Source organism: Metopolophium dirhodum, chromosome 3, assembly GCF_019925205.1.
Source record: "Metopolophium dirhodum isolate CAU chromosome 3, ASM1992520v1, whole genome shotgun sequence".
Taxonomy (NCBI): Eukaryota; Metazoa; Arthropoda; class Insecta; order Hemiptera; family Aphididae; genus Metopolophium; species Metopolophium dirhodum.
Genome location: NC_083562.1, coordinates 11,144,109 through 11,163,162, shown reverse-complemented (window position 1 = coordinate 11,163,162; position 19,054 = coordinate 11,144,109). Strand labels below are relative to the sequence as shown.

Genomic DNA, 19,054 nt, shown 5'->3' with positions numbered 1-19,054 from the left:
TTTTATTCGTTTGGACCGTTTGCAATCGTGCTTTAATTATTCTTCTTCTATTGTTTTACTATATACCCTCCACACGAGTTTGTTCAGTATTATTATTGTTTAAATTATAGGTCGAATGCAGACGATTGTAATATTATCACGATGGACCGCAATGGCGTCAATCTTACGAGGTTTTCTCCACCGATTAGTGCACTGTTTAATGTTGTGCATACCTAATGTTATTTGGAGGTATGTATAAATATGTACTAAAATTTGTCTTACGCGGTAAAAAACCAAACCTATATAGTTTCTAATTTATATGATTAATAATAATTAATCCATTTACAAAATATACATAAAATTATAAATTATAACGATTTGTAAAAGTCAGACTAATTTATAGTAAAATCGAGTCAATAAAAGCCACGGCTATTGCACATTAAACCATTGGTATATAACACTTTACGAATAAGCCGTGGTTAAGGGATAACCAATCAAACAGACAATAAAAAGTAGATATCCGCACTGGTATTGGATAAAACAAAATATATTTTCATAAGGCAATAATAGTTATGTTATAAGACCATAATTTCATAATGCAAAAACATCGGCAGTATATTATTACGGATTAGCACAATAGCATTACAAACATGTAATATATTATATTCTCTCATGTTTCACACCAACGTCGGTGTAGGTATATCTGACAAAATAATATTTAAATGTTTGTATGTGGTACGTGTTTTTTTTTTTTTTCTAAACACAGAATGAGTTAGGAGGTGAAAGTTAGTGTGCATTGCGGATGGGAGACGCGGTGTACTAAAATGAATTCTTGTGTAATAATAATAATTATACATACTAACGATGAAGACGGTGAGTGGCGTATGTGTGTGGTGTGTTGCGCGCGCGCATCATGCGAGGAAACGTACCGTGGCGTCTGGCGTGCGTGCACCATACATGAAGGATTAGATTATTATATTATATTTTGGCGCGTACCAATATGAATATTTTTCATTTTTTTAATTAACCGGTTCAAGTATGAATTCAGCAGAGGAACGGGTAAGATCGGATAACGTCGTGGTATACGTACTATTAATATTATGCCGTGTTGGGTCGTGGTAAGTAGTGCAAAGGAACGTCCGGTAGTGCGGAGTGAAAACAAATATCGCACAGTTTTCGCAGCGTAGGCACGAAAAGCGAGCGTGTGTTGGGAATTTCAATATTGTATCGTGTGCCATGGAGTCAGAGCTCTGCGTACACGGAATTTCCACACCCACAATCTGTTAAATATTTATTCACGTCGCAAGTGATGATATTTGCAAGCCAATTCATCGTACAGTTGAATTAATAAATTTATGTTAAATAAAAATTGCAAATATTAACTACAGACAATTATGTTATTTTCAAATTGCCCCAGCCACTTTATCATTTGGAAAACGAGTTAACTCAAGTTTGCAAACAAATACAAAATATAAACATTGATTACTGTTTACTATAACTATTACTCACTAATTGAGTGGGCCAAATGTATGCATGTATAAAAACCCACTTATTATTGAACAAACGTACACGAAAATATCGATTATATTATAATATCAACACAAGTCGAATATTCAACTATTAAAAATTAATATTTATTAATATTATAATATTGCACTGTAATGAAGTAAAAGTTATTGAGATAAAAATTGAATACCTACAATTAATTACATTAACTTAAAGCCTATTTCTGTACGTATACTAATACCAGGCAGGCAATAATGATTAGTGGGTCCTATAGTCCTATAGTAGTTGTAAATATTTTAATTTTATTGTTAGCATTAGACTCGAGTGTAGAGATTGAGTTAGTGTCGAGTGATGGGGATATTATGTAGTAAACCGACGTAGTGGAAAGAAAGAGCATGTTTGTATCGAAAGGTCTTCCGAATTCCACTTCAACTTAAATATAATAATACCAACTATGCCTAATAAAAAATTGTTGTACACAGGAACGAAACGAAATTTATGTGCAACAACAATTTCCAGTTCAAAGGCGAATCGCTGTTACGACGACGAGCAGCACTGCAGACTGTACGGCGACTGTGGTCGGGAGGATCTCGAGCAGACCGTGGACATCACCGGCAATCCATATAAAAACGGACAGTATGACTGTTGTTATACAGTACAGGCCGTGACATAAACGCAATGAATGCGCTGATGGATTGGTTGGTCGCACATCTCGTGCCGCTCCGTCTGCCTAGCCCGTCTGTCCCTGTGCTTGTTGGTGCCTATATAGTGTCCACGCTCGATGCCTGGTGACACGCAATTTGGTTTCGTGGCCGCCTTCGTGGGGATATTCCTGATATTCGTTATGTTGGCTGACGTTTGAAATGTGGATCGTGCTGCACGCGTCCACAAATAGGCTTCGGGTAGCCAGTGGACCGCATCACGGTAGGATCTCGTCGCCAATTCTGTGCTCGTGCCCGTCGTCGCCGTCGCTCTGATCGCACTGTCGCTATCACATAATTGCAGTTGGCCACTGGCACGCTGCTCGCCGAACTCCGGCCCAACTTATACTACGACTGCTGGATCCAGAACCCATAGCAGTCACTGGTCGCGTTGTTCTTTGTCCCAGCCGGATTCGCGTTCGTCCCCAACTTTATGTTGTTCTTCGACGTCCGGCTGATCGGCAGGTCCAGAAAACGGTTCAGGCGGCTGACCATTGGAAACAATAAGCTGGTGATCGTTAAACGGATAAAACCTCAAGATCAACTTGCACCTGTTAGGGATGACAAGCCTGACGTGGTGAAGACCACGTCTTTAGCGTGATTAGCGCGATCACCGACAGCGATGTCACTTGAAAGCTCTTAAACATGCCTTAAGGCTCTGCATGGCGTATTCATTTTCATCACGTTTGACTTCAAACAGAATACCTTTCACAAGACGATATCTAGCTCTGTTCCATATACAAATTATTAAATTTGTGTTTTATGTCTGATACTATATTTACCACCGATTCCTTGCCATTCAACTGGCTCAATTTTTTACCATTGTGCCGTATACCTATATTATTATATTTACGCCACTGTTCGATTCCAAACAAGGACAATTTTAAATCATAAAACGATTTCGTATGCCATTGATAAAAAATAAAACGGTTAATCACAGTCCACAGATAAAATACTCTTATTTCCAACAACAACAAAAACATTTTATCTCGGACCAAATAATTACCATTTATGAAGACAAGTATGAACTCATTTTTCTACAACCTGATTTCATAATATATTATTGCAGCCGGATTCCTGTGTATTATATTATTTATTATTATTATAATAGTGAATTATGTTATTGAAACATCTATATTATCAATATTGTTGTTATAGCAAAGACCCAAATGTCATTTTTTTGCTATTTTCTTTTTTTATTTCATTTTTGATACTTCAAATATTACGCCTATATAATATGTTGATACTTTATTTAGCGTATACACTACACTCAATTTAAGTAAATAGGTAATATATAGGTACTAACTGATTAATTTTATAATGCATAAAAGTATTTTAATTTTGATATATTTCTGTTAATTAAATTTACAATTTTGGTACAGACCACAGAACTATATTTTAACTAATAGGTTAATTAGGAAAATGAATATGTATGATTAAAAATTAAAGTTATTGAATTATTGTTAATTTATTTTACCTTTATTATTATAATACATAATGAAGATTTATTTTTAGAAGAGAATTTAATATATTTTTTAGTTTTGATCCAATGTATCTGCAATGTTTGGCAAATTAATAATAATGTACCTATATTTAATCGATTATCATCAGTATAGAATTTATTAAATATATTAAATGCAATTGTTGTACAATATTTTATTTTAAATTTGCATTTTGTTTTAACTAAAATATCTGCAAAAGCTTTGGATAAATATAAACTAATATACTATAATTCATTGAACAATATGATATGATTTATTTTTTACAATGGTATTTTACTTACTATATTATAATATCGTACTTTTTAATCAGCATTCAACATTTTATCTGGGCTCAACCTGCATCATTTAATTAATACAAGATAATGAAAAATGCATTAAGTTTTAAATTAACATTTGAAAAATATAAACTTTCCACACAATAAATTAAGGGTTACAACTAACAATCCAAACCGTCTTAGGTTAGACTATTACTCACTCATAGTATATATTAATTTACCATAACTTATGATAATTCTCTATGTAAAATAATGTAAAACATTCATTTTTATGTATTAAATTCAAATGTATGTAAGTTGTAAGTGGATACATATATAAAGTTTTTTTTTAGTTTGGTTCAAAATGTACTATTTTTGGAAATGTTTTGAAAACTAAAGAATAGAAAATATAGACAATAGTACGTATTGCTATCGCTATGATAATATGATACAAACCGATTGGATTCAAATTACGCACGCGGTTGATATCATACTAAATTTCGAAATTTTATCATCAATTAATTATCAGCATCTTATTGTTATTTAATACAAATTGTTTTCACTGAAACAGCATGACGTTATACAATTATTCATTATTTAAACTTTTTGTCGTTTATATTAAAAAATCGATATTATTTTAATGTAATACTAATAAAAACTGTAGTTTATTCGACATAAAAAAAAATGGAAATAATATGTTTTGTAAAAAGAACAATAATTTGTACATAGACTGCAAGCGCATAAGTATGTATAGGTACAAGGTCCAGGAATTAATATATTTTGTCGTGTACACTTTGAAAACATACAAGGACTGAAATATGTACCACGTTTTCAGTTTGGAAACAAATTCATATTTAGTAAACCTTATTTATAATGCCTTAAAAAATAAAAATGGAATAAAAGACAAAAGTGGATTACTTCTTTAAAATAAGAATATCCATCTCGATTTACTCAATTTTGGGAATAACACATACTGGATTGTTACCCTATTTTTATCAACCATAAATATTGCATAAATGTTTGATTTACCTATTTAGCGACATCTAATACCTGTAATACCTAATATTCAAATTTAATTTAACCTTGCATATTATTTATATCAAGAACAAAAATCTTGGAGATATTATTACCCACCAGACATCCAACAACATAATTTATAATAATATTTTATTATTATCTAGTTAACCCGATAGTAAACATCGATCCATTACTTAAACTATGTATTTAATATGTGTCACCTATGCAGTGTTTACTAAGTATAGTATAAAATTTAACCAAAAACTGTCTACACGACCAATTAACTAATAGGAAGGTACTAAAATACTTATCAAGTTTTGAGTAAATATTATAAAAGTAATGAAATAATGATCCAACGCCCGTTTTTTATAATAACAGGAGAATATAACAATAATATTATCTCGACCGAACGACCGCATTACCAAAATTGTTTTTTACGTGTTATACTATATATCATTATATATTATTAAATTTCGAGAGTCCATATTATAATAGTTATAGCTTTTACATCGTGTACATAGTCTTAACAAACATTCACTGTTTTCGAATTTTGGCCTTTCGAAATTACTTATTGGGTAAATTTATATAGGTACCTTAATGTACTATCATAATAATGTTATAATATATTAAAATAAAATCATACAGACATCACGTCATAATGTGCATACCTAAACGTATATATTTATATAATAAACTATTATCATATTAATTAAGTATATTGTATCTCAATCCGTTTATATTTATAAATACCTGTAGGTACATACCTATATATTTTTACACCGATTCATTTTACAATAATTATTGACGGTTGGATATAATTTAATATACTTAATAGGTAGTATTATATTTTTTATTTACAGATCTCGGGAAGTTCATAAACTCTTTATTTTTTTTTACTTTAAGGCGAACTAGTCCTTAATTGAATGATTGTATCAAACACCTATAGGTATATTAGTATAATATATTATATAGTATAGTAGGTATATACTATAATAAAACGCATACCTACTGCATATACCAGGTCCGGTAATCACTAAAATATGTTTTTAATGTTAATAAAAATGGATATCTAATTAATATTTATATAGAATAATAAGGAAATAAAAACTTATGGGTAATGTTAAAATTTGATCTAAATTCATGATCAATATTAACATAAATTATAGCTAATTTTAATTTCTTATTTTTAGATTCTTAGCGTAGAGATATGAATTTTCCAATGATGATTTTTTTTTTATTTTTATTAAAATTTACTATACATCATGGTATAATTTAAAAAAAAAATATGATATATTTGTTATTTTTGTGCTTATATATTATAGACATTAGAAATAATTTTTTTTAGTACCTATAGTTTTTTGACAGTTGATTTGTAAATGATAAAATGTTTGTATCAGACGCGGTGTTTAGGGGGGCTGCATAGGGGCCAGCCGCCTAGACATTTTAAAGTATAAACTATACCTATAAATAATAATTTCTCGCTGTTTTTTTAAGTTGTGCTATCACATTAATCGGACAGTGACTAACCGACAGCTAGCTAAATTGTTGATAATAAAGTTTAGGCCTAAGTGGGTAAAAAGTAAAATTTTTGGACCAAAACCATATTATTTTGTCAAGGGGGGAATATGGTTGATGTTTTAATATGTGCTATTTGATATAGCACATCGTAGCCGGTACGGCGTCACATGAACCTATACAGCTTTTGGCTTGTTGCTGCATATTATAGGCAACTAGGTGGGGCGAGATTAACACGCGTTGGCGATGTGTTTCGGTATCGCCGCCGCCCAAGATAAGTTATAATAAATTTCGGTATAGTCTCATCGTGCTTGCGACCGGCGATGGTTGTTCACTCACTAAAATATTATCCGCGTGAAGTGTGTGTGACTGTGCTGTTTTGTTGAAGTGTTATCAATATTTAGCGAGTATCGATGTTTGTGCGTTCCTTTTCGTTCGTCCTACACGTTATTCTAGACTTTATTGCACTTTATTGAACATGGATGTGAAATAGACGCGGTCGACAATATGAAACCTGACGTGAGTAGAACTGTATACAGTTGTAAATTTTAAAATGTATTACAATATAAATAGTATAGATACGTAGATACCTACTTACTAGAGTTCTAACTTGGCCAATTTATACGTATGATTGGGTGTGAAAACTGTATTCGTAAATTTTCCCATACGCAACACTTATCAGTTATCATACATATACGATGATTTGCACACAATACCTATAAACTATAAATTATTATTTGTATCTGTTTGATACTTGGATACACCGTTACAAGAAAGTACCTATTAGTTAGAACGACTTTAAACGACTATTCAACTTATTTTTTACCCTTGTCGTTTAACTATTATAATAAAATATAAACTAAAACTAATATGCATATTTTACAATTTTGGTACTACCTACTCTAATAATTTCAGTATAAAATCGTTGGACAAATTATGAACTTACTATGTTCTGCAACTTACTGTGTTCACACTAATTTAAATTTTTTTATTGTATGTATATTTAAAAATAATTGCTTATATTTGCAAAGATTATATATATTATAATATAACAATTCTAAATAGTAAATACCCCACAATTATTTTTTATGGTAAAATCTGTAACATTTTAAATTATTATTATTTTTTTAATGAGATTTTAACATAACAACTATTATTATATCTGCTACTATTATGATATTATAAAGAAACATTAGGTATAGTTATAATATTAAATTATTTTAAGTATAGGTATATATAAATATTTAAAATACATTTTTTTTAGAGATCATAGAAATAAATTAAAAAGTGACAGTCATAATAATAATATAATATTTTATACTTTTTGATTCTTAAGTATATTATGTAACTAGTTTTAACAATTTTAATTTTATACCTATTAATATTAAACAAAATTGTCAACAGATGAATTTAAAAAATGTAACACATTGTTTATTATAATTCATACAAAAAATGGAATATTTTAGTCAAATGTCTACCTATTAGACTGAAAAAGTTACATTCCTTAATGTTGTTTAAAAATGTTAGTAAAAAATATATGTACCAAACCGTAACAGTAATTTTTATAACATTGTTCAGAGAAAACGCAATGAACAGATGTATCATGTTGTTATTGTCTACATGTTACAACCAGCATGTGAAAATAAGATCGCTATTCCCTATAAATAAATTACAATTTAACGACTGAAATACGCAATCAATATGTATTTAATGTTTACCTTACGTTTTAAAATACATTTTTATAGTACGACTAAGATTTTCACATAATGATAATATACTGTTTTTCAGGCTAAATTTACACTTTACACCTTTTGTTTGTGTCATGTATTAAAAAATGACAAATATAACATTGTAACACATGTAATATACAATAGCAGGTAGTATATAATATTAACCAAGTAATAGCTAAGGACGTTATTCATTCGATACAAATTAGTAATTACAATAAAATGTTATCATCTATTATTTCTAAGATTTTTACAGTATTGTTTTAGTCACATTATTTGTAAATAACTAATATTTTAATCTGTCCAGCATTAATTTCGGGTTTTATCCATAAATTCCAACAACATCGTTAAAATAAATTACTTATAATACGATGTTCATTATTTAAAAATATAATTAGGTAGAATTTATTAGTAACCCAATATTATATTATTATATTGACAACACAATGTGTAATATTATAAGGCAGTAAAAATAGTTTTTTACATGATTTAGGTAAGTACCTGCCCTATCATTATAATATTAAATTCATCTATCAAGAGAACGCGCGCCAAGAGAACGAATATTCAACCCATTTTAACGAGACAAAGAAGATCGCCGGTTGTTTATCAACAATGCTATATACAATGGCTTTTATTTTTAAATGAAAAATACATACCTTACGTTAAAATAATATATTGATAGCTGATTAGTTAATTCCTAAAACTATTCTCAGATAATACCGACACACCATATGAATTTATCTTCAATAATATTTACAATCATTTTATCAAGAATAATATTGTAGGTATATGTAGTTTATAATAAATATTATCTCGTGAGTAAAATAAGATCAGATCAAACATATACGATAGCCAAAACGAGATATTCATATATTATTCGATATAATATTTATATAATTAATAATTAGCTACCTACATATAAATATTTCTAATCAGTGACGCCATATGAGTGTTTTAATATTGGTGCCAAAAATTAAGCAGGCAATTTTTTTTTATCGTTAGTCAACTTTTTTAATTACCTACGAGTGTATATTATTTAGCGATGCATGCAATGAGGTTGTAAGATTGTAGGTACACTTAAGAAGACGTCACACCAGCATTTGTGGTCTCCGTCTTACAAATGTGCAACATACGAGTAGCAATAACTGTTTTGCGCGGGACAACTTTTATCTGTCTATGTTTGCAGTAGTGGCTCTAAAATTTCTGAACATATAGGGTAGAAAATTATCTATGCAACAGCTTGCCTATATTTTAGATAACACAAATACAATAAAAGTTATTTGCTTCTAAACATTTCGGTTTTTTGTTTTTTTTTTTTCATTTGCTTCTAAAAATGATTGGATAGTGCTATTAAAAAAAAGGCACGCTGTTGCACAGATAAAGTTCTTCTTTAGGTGTTGTGATTTGTGAATATTTGGTAGTTCTAAAACAAATATGGTGTGAGAAAAAATGGCCCGCGCAAAACTGTTTTTGCTATGTTGTACGGGCTCAATTGAAAAGTTTACATTTCATAGTATAGTACATGGTTGAAATATATTTCAACCATGAGTATAGTACTATTATTGTTTGGAGAATTATGTGTTTTCCTGTTAACGATTATTCACCGGAGGTAGTTAATCAATAATCGTTATATATATATCGTTATATCGTAGATATTATAAACACTAAATAGGTATTACAATATATATAATCTATATGTATACCTATAATTGTATAACTATAGTCTATTATAGAACATAGGTACCAACGAAAATAAAAAATTGTATCTGGTTGAAATAGTTTTTGCCATGTACAATGTGCATTATGTATAGGTAAATATTAGTGCACCTACATTTTATATAATTAGGTATACGCATTATATTATTATAACGTATTAACGTAAAATATTCTAACTTAGGTACTCATAAAAGTCATTGGTTATCGGTGAATTTCCAAATTGTATGGCAGGCCAATAAAACACAGAGAAAAATGAGGGCGCAAATGTAATTTATTTCAAAATTGAATTATCTTGTATACATTATACACCATGTGCGATAATTTGCACTAACATTTTTAAAATGCGTTTGTTTGAACCAAAATAAAGATTTAATTTGCAGTTTGCATCATCGAGTAGGTAATAAAAAATGTAGGTAGTAAATTTTGTCCTGATAGATTGCAGAAGTAGATAACTCCTAGATTCAACTCCTTTTGATCTTCGTTCAAGTTCCGCGTTGCATTCGGTAAATAATATAAAAATATAATTTAAAAAACGACAATAGTACAAGAATTATTTTAGAGTAAATTAATATTTAAAGTCATGATATCAATCCTGATATCCATGCAGTAACTAGCAATAGGATTTAATTTAACAGAATGTAATTACAATTATTCACAGTAAATTATATTATATAATATATTTTCTGATAATATTTTATATTACCACTTGTATAAAATAATTTTATACCATATTTTGTATAATTTCTCGTATAATACAATTTTGTACAGAATATATATTATAATACCCACTCATAATATCTCGAGGTACCTACATTATGTGTTGCCAATTGTATTGCCGGACACGTTTATAATTTCATAGAATTATAGTTAACAGAGATGGATATGGCACAATATTAGAAAGATATCAAGTCAAAATTAAATATCCTCCAACAAATTGAGCGTCCAACAAAATCTTAAAACCTTAAATTGCAGTTGTTCCCACAGTCAATTATTATAATTTATAAGGTAAATAAATTTAAGTTGCGAGTTACAAATGACCGAATGAAGTAGTTTTTGAACGATAATTTTTCAACATTGGTTTTAAAAACTTATATTATATGCCCTCATCACAACATGACATATTATTATTATCTTTAAATGTAGTTTGTTAATAATAAAAAAAACCTAATTTCGAGAATTAACCATACTTCCCGTATAGGTTGGTAACATAATTTATCGTATGTAACGATAATGATAAAGGTATATTATGCAGATGAAATCGAAATACGTATTGGGGGTACCTATCGACTAAGATAATCGTTTAAGAATTAATACTACCTACGGTTAGTAATCGTTTTTTTTTTTATTCGTTATAAATTATAATTATTATATTTTACTAATATTAGCTAATAATGCATAATTTGATGATATTTTTCAATGATCTTATAAATTTATTGTAGTATACATCATTACTCACCAAGACAACCTAGCTATACGTGACCTTAAGTGTACCTTTATCTAATAAATCTGTTTTTGTTTTGTGTTTGTACAGAATATTAGTATACATTTGACTATCGCCACATTTATTTTCTTTGTGTCGTGGACCGCTGCTATTGACATTCCAAATGAAGATCTAAACAAATCAAATAAGTAAATACAATTTTTCTGTACTTGTAGAAAATTAAACTTTTGTTTAATACATATTTATAATTTACTGTATATAATATTAGATGCTTAAGAAAATATTTTTACTGTCTAGAATTAATAAAATTAAGTTTAATTAACGTTTAAAATTATAATGTTTAGATAAGTAATAAAAACATGCGTGTGCAGTATATAGCTCAAAATGAATATATTATATTCCTGTTTAACATCATAGCTGTTTCATAAAGAATATTCCGAGGAATATCCATATTTTGAGGAGGGAAAACCAGTTTAATTTTTTTTCCGGCTTACACACGTGTGTATTGTGTAGTATAGTTAAACTCCGTAATTACTCATTGTTGAGGTATCATTAGATTATCTATTATAACAATTATCTATAAAAAATAATATTATTTGTGTCTTGTCGGAATCATTTATTCATAATTTGATGACTTTGGATTATGGAAGACATTATTATTTATAAATACCAAAAAAATTAAAACAAATTAAATACTAATAACTTGATTAAAAATCACAATATTAATAAAAAAAAAAGCATCTCAAAAACCACAGACAGTAATATTTTTATAGTTTTTATATCAGATATTTATAACACAATTTTAATAATGTAATCACAACTAGTAAAATGCGGAGAGTGGTTTACTATATTATTCTATAGTGTGATATAGTTCACTTACTAATGTATAGTGATGCCGCCTTCTTAAGACATTAAATATAAATAAAACTGTAATTACCAAAATATATAACCATATTATTTTGTTGATGAAACTCGATAACAAGTAATAACATTATATCTTATTTGTACGACAAACGTAATTTATGGTACAATATTAATACTTTTGATTCCACACATATATATATATTGAATATTAATGTCACTATAATACGATGAACACATAAATCTTATTATATAAAAAACTTTTTATATTTTTTAAATTATTGATTTAAATATATAAATTTTAAATAATGGTACATTGCCTATTGATACCCATATATGTATTCTGTGTGGCTAATATTTTCATAATTATAAGACTGAAACGTATAATACTGTATGTTTAAATAATATATACACATCATAATGCCATAAATCATAATAATTTAAATATAATAATATTATTAATATTATAGTAGTATAGCTTTATAGCACTGCAAGTTTATAATGGTATAACTATATACCTATGTATTTCATGTACTATAATATAATAATTGTAATATGAAAGTACAAAACATCAAGAATAAATCTCAAAAGTATGGTATACTAAAGCATAAATTCCGTACGACGAACTACATTGAAGATGTACACTATGGTGTAGAAAGTCCAATTCTTTCTATCAAACACTTAGGCCGCAATCTACAGTGCGTACACTGTTTAGAAATCTCGACAGCAGCTTTGAATCAGGTTAGCTACTTTTCGGTTTTAAGTATTTAGTTTAAAATAAAATCACGAGTAACGTTCTTTGATAAGTGACATAAATCAATATTGCAAGTGTAGTCATATAGTTAAATATAAGTAAATTTGAAATGTTCCGAACTATGCGGAGATCTCTTAATTTTATCAACGCAATAACTTACTAATAAGGTATTTGAGTTATGTCACATGACAAAAAATGTTTTGTTTTTATTTTGTGGTGAATGATAACCTAGCATTTTATTATTTTATTACTATACATTTAAATTTATGAAAATGTATTTATTCTTTTTTGAATGATTATAGTGATAGCAATCTATTTCCTAAAGAAATCCATTTGTTGTAATCATTTTCTAAATAAAGCACTATTATATTCCTCTAGAAACTTGTTCACTGCATTCTGAATTTTTGTATATCTGATAAAATAAAAACCATTACTTAAACATACCTATGACATTACCATTTACCTATAGGTACCCAAGTTCAATATCAATATACAAGTTTAATTTGTACATTATGTAATCATAATCCTTATTATGATTATTAAAATAAGACGTTTTGTATAGGTATATAAATAAACTAATACGTTTTTAAGATATCGATTTATAAATACATAGATAATAAAACAAATATAACTACCATTTATTAGGTACGTATATACCTTATATATATAATATATATATATAGCTAGATACCTATATAATATGTAATGTTTTCAATTTTACTGTAAAGAAATGTCATTCTTAGTAAATATTGACTGCACACTAATGAATATAGGTACTACTTGGTATAGATGAAACATGAAAATATGATGCTACAACCTTAACTAAATTTTTTAAATGTTTCTACTATTTGTAGATACCGTATACCACATATTTATTCATAAAACTCTTGCAATTTTGAATTTTCTTTTATTGTTGTATACATCATGATAATACTGTTGGTATATCTACTCATTATATACCTATATACACATTTACCGTTATGAATAAGTTTTGGCGTAGGTATTTAATAGGTACAATATATAATAAAACTGCACTGCTTAGTGACCTTATAATGTCATCATGTGATATCAAATAATATCATAACATGAATACATATATAATGAAGAAGTTGATAAAATATCATTAAGCAAATAATCATTATTTGATGTTTTATACTCTCTTCGTTATATCGTGTAAGGCCATATGCGTATGTGTAGGGTAGTTAAAAATAAATCGTTTTGTATTTTAAAAAATACGAAAGCAATAAACTAAATTAAATTCAGAAAACAACAAATTATATAGAGTTCAAGACGTGTAGATACATATAAAACATTTTATATTTTTTTTAACTACCTATACCTAAAAAATAGTTATTTTATGTTCGTTAAATTTTATTAAAGTTTGATTATACAAATGATTATAAAAAAACGAACCAATATATTTTGAATATGTTTAAATTGCTATAAGAACAACATAATATGTGAGACCTAGTACCTGTACCTAAAGGCTAACAGTGACGTCAAACATAAAAAAAATAATTTTAAAACTATTTTCTACAATATTGCTCAGAATCTAAAAATATGCATGATGAAACCCGTATACAAAATACATAATATATTATTTACGTTTGTGTGATTATTTATATATTATTACCTAATAATATTGTACTTGCAATCCAGAGTGATTGATATATCGATATAATTTTTAATTATGTAATTTCATGTCTTGTTTTTAGGTTATAAGTACTCATGAATAGTCATGATGTGTGAGCCAGAAAATAGTGTGGGTCGCAGTGGAAGTGCAGGCCTAAAAATTAAAGTCTAAAGAGGACATCAGCAAGAAACGATATTTTGTACCTATTGTATTTTTGACTGTAAAATTATTTTATTTAAATGTGAATAATTATTGTGTGATAAATAACGATTAATTCAGTCACACGTTTTGTAGTGGACCTATATAGTACCTACCCAAATATTATTATTTATTAATTTTGACAATTAAAATATTATTGACTTACGTCAATGTGTATGATGACCATGGCTTAAATATACAAGGTTAATGAAATAGTACCCCACTATATCATTTTATCACGTAAAGGTTTTAAATTAAAATGGCAGCGTAAGGGGACGACATATACCGGCTATACTATGATATTATATACTATGATATGGAACGTACCCTTACGCTGCCATTTTATTTTTGTTTGATAACAATATGGGCTATGTGCAATAACCTTGTATATTTAAACCATGGTTGAAATATGCAGGTTATTGCATATCGATTCTGATTGTTATCATCAGAAACAAAATAGCTGCGTAAAAGGATATAAAAATATCTTATCATTAAAAATACGCTGACAATAGCTAACAAATTCAAAATCCCGCGCATATATACTTGATTATTATTGGCTCCCTTTACGCTGCCATTTTTATTTTAATCATCAAATATTTGATTGAGAAGGGGTATATATGCAATAACCTTGTATATTTAAACCATGATGATGACATTTATTTAATTTTTCTAGGCTTTGCGAATCTAGTTTTATTTATAGGTACTTACGGTTATTGTTCTATTACACAACTTGATTAATGTATTATAGGTCGATAACAGACGATTATGAAACCACGTTGCTTTTGGACGATGACGACGATGACGAAAACATCAATTCCACGGATTATCTAACAAAACCGAACACAAAAATGTTTAACGCAGGTGTTACTTATAGGTATATTATTATTTATTACGTCCCTATATTATAAAGGCATGTTTATTTTAAATTCCGTAATTTTATTTTCATAAAAGAACGAGATTGTTTTATTAACACTATTTAACCTACCATCTTCAAAAAAAAATAATAATTAGGTAGTCCGTATGTATAAAGTGAATATAACATTATGGACTTGTTTTAAACATGCTATAACATATAAATTTAAAACATTTAAAACCTGTTAAAACAGTGTTTTAACAAAAAATACAATTTTTCTTTTTTTTTTCAAAATGAAAAAATAATACACCAACTTTGGTTATGGTAGACCCGCACGACCGTGAAACATGACCTAAGTGAGACCAATAATTAAATCTTTTTTGGCGTAAAGTATCATTATATTGTTATTGAAGAAATGGGAATAAATCGGACGTATAGAATGGTATGAAACATTAGTCTGACCACAAATTTACCCCAAGCAGTGGTGTAAACAGATATTTTCATTGGGAGGGGTTGTATAAAAGATTATGTACGCCACTGGATCCAAGCGATTATAAAAATTAATACTTACACAATTTCTGTACTTTGCAGGACTGAAACGGAATTAATATGTCGAAAAACGTTCGGTTACGACGGCCAAACGTTGTCACACTGTTACAACGATTCGCACTGCAAGTTGTACGGCGACTGTTGTCGGGAAAGTCAGTTTTATGACGAGCCAGGGCAGACTGTGGCCATCACCGGCAGCGTGTACAACAACAGCCGGTACGGGTGTTACAACAAGCACGGCTTAGACTCGTTGCAAGCACTGTTGATCGGCAGGTGTCCGCGTGTGACTTCAGTAGCTGAACGTGACAAGTGTGAGCGGCACGACGATGATTTCATATCCACCTACCCCGTGTCAAGCAGTGACGGGACACACACATATAAGAACGTCTGGTGTGCATTGTGTCATGGTGAACGTCGGCGGGTCGTCTACTGGAAACCATTATTCGTGTGTTACGGGCGCGACAGCCGGGTGTTACCGGTACAGGTTCGGCTGGAGAACGCGTCCGACCACACCCTGTTGTACCGAGACGGCAAGTGGTACTACGCCGACTACAAAAACCAGACGTTATTCTCGTGTGACTACCGGATCCGGCCACCGGACTCGATCGCCACCCCACCATTGCGCCCGTGCGTCGGCGAAGGATCCGCCGGTATCGTGGACGGCTGTCCCGCCGGCACGCCGACCGCCATGGCTTTGGCGTGCGCGTCACACACCTACACCCTTTTCGAGTACCAGTCAAGCGGTGGCCGGGATAGGCGCGTGTTCCGAAACGCCGACTGCGCCCGGTGCAACGGCTTGACCGTCAACCAGTTGATGTGCGAACCACCGGCGCCGCCGTTACGCATGCCGTTCGTAGGGTTCGGGTCGTTGTTTGCGGTCAGTAGGACCGGCGAACGGCGCAACCCGTGCGCCCCAGACGAGATTTACGACGTGGCCGCGGTCAAGTGCAGGAACGTGATTCAGGAAGAGCTGTCGGGCGCGTGCTTGACGTTCGTGACGTTTGGCCAAGGCGAATACGACGGACGGACCGTGAGCAACGGGACGGCGTACGTGTACGCGTACAAGAAACGCGTCCGATACAGAACGGGAGATCGCCCGACGACCGCGGCCAAGGGTGCCGGGTCTCTACTGCAGGTGTGCACCGAGGACGCGGACGGGCTGCTCAAACCGTACGAGCAATCAGCGTACGCGGTGTACCTGTCGTACGCGGGCGTTGTTGGATCGTGCGTGTCTGCGACCGCGCTGGTCGCGCATCTCGTGCTGTTCGGATGTTGTACAGGCGCTGAACCGAAGAACCTGCCCGAAAAGAACCTGGCCAGTCTGTCTACGGGCTTGCTGGTGGGATACGTGGGCTATCTGTCAGTGGCACTGCAAGCGGTGTCCCCGGGCAATGGACTGCCGTGCCTGGTATCCGCGCTCACCATGCAGTTCGGTTTCCTGGCCGCTTTCGCGTGGATGTTTGTTATGTCGGCCGACGTTTGGATCGTGCTGCACGCGTCCACAAAGAAACTCCGGGTGGCCGGCGGCCAGCGTCACGGCCGGTTCATAGTCTATTCGATGTTTGCCTGGCTCGCGCCCGCCGCACTCACTGCACTGTCCGCTACCATACAATTGCAATTGGTCCCTGGCGCGCTGTTCCCCGAGCTCCGGCCCAACTTCCATTACGACTGCTGGTTCCGGAACCCACAGTCACTGGTCGCGCTGTTCGTGCTCCCGGCCGGGACCGCGATCGCCGCCAACTACGTGTCGTTCTTTGGCGCTGTCCGGTTGATCGCTACATCGGACGACGGGTTCAAGACGTCTGGCAGTGGTGGTCACTGCAGCAACGCAACCACCATCAACCGGACGCGTAGGAATCTCAAGATCTACGTGCGCCTGTCGCTGATGATGGGCCTGGCGTGGGTGTTTGCGCTAGTCGGCGCATTCACCGACAGCGACGTAGCCTGGACGCTCAACACGGCCCTCAACTCGCTGCAGGGCGCGTTCATATTTGTCGCGTTCGACTGCAACCGAATCACCGTGCAGAAGTTGGCCGTGTTCCGCAAACAACCGTCCGTGTCCGAGACGCAGACCACCACAGCGGCCACGCCGCTCAGTGCCTCCACCTAGCGAGCGCCCGGCTGAAATTTCCCAACACGCGTATTGAGTAGGGTTGGTGTCCGCGGTGTAGTACAACTGTAACTGTGTAGACATATTTTTTTACGCTATTGAGTTTAGGATGGTATAGTAGCGATATAGGTATGTTATATATTATGTTATATTATATTAAATTATATTATATATTATATTATGTTACCGCTTTTGAACAACAACCGGAATTTTCGGGAATATTCCTCACCGCTATTAATTGTTTGCAATTCAATTTATTGAAATCACGGAGGTTTGAATGTCACTTTTAACTACCTATATATTCTGTTCGTTAGTAAGTTTTATTATTTCACTATAATCCATATTACCCATATATTAGTTTTTTTTTAGGTAAAATAGATACGTTTTAATTGTTGTTTCCTGTATGGCTATATATAATAATTAACAATAAAAAACATTTTGTAATATTAATTGTAATATCATTAAAAAATTTTTCAGCTAGATACCTACAATTTGTATACCAAAATGTTTTGTTGTTTTGTTACTTATCGGAAATTGCATCTTATCTATTCGGTCATTCATACAAATATTATATTTATTTTTCTTTATTTTATATACAATTGTACCTACACAAAATCTGCACCGACTGAACCTATATAGGCACAGTTGTATGAATTGACGGAACAACCCACCAATATTGGCCATTGGTAATACTACTTACAATACAAGTGTACCTACTTCACATTTGTTTTTATTTAT

General features: G+C 31.7%; 1 protein-coding gene across 4 annotated transcripts; it reads left to right on the top strand.

Moving 5' to 3' along the window:
• Positions 1-6,786: 6,786 nt before the first annotated feature.
• Positions 6,787-19,037, top strand: LOC132941271 (uncharacterized). 4 transcript variants are annotated; one of them, XM_061009254.1, is made up of 5 exons: positions 6,787-6,993; positions 11,449-11,546; positions 14,689-14,805; positions 15,553-15,678; positions 16,249-19,037. In XM_061009254.1, exons 4-5 carry the CDS (start codon positions 15,653-15,655, stop codon positions 18,314-18,316), a joined length of 2,094 nt encoding a protein of 697 aa, XP_060865237.1. In that variant the 5' UTR covers positions 6,787-6,993; positions 11,449-11,546; positions 14,689-14,805; positions 15,553-15,652; the 3' UTR covers positions 18,317-19,037. The 4 variants fall into 4 exon arrangements, with proteins under 4 accessions (XP_060865237.1, XP_060865238.1, XP_060865236.1 ...); XM_061009255.1 differs by having other exon boundaries at positions 14,689-14,826; XM_061009253.1 differs by lacking the exon at positions 14,689-14,805.
• The last annotated feature ends 17 nt before the right edge of the window (positions 19,038-19,054 follow it).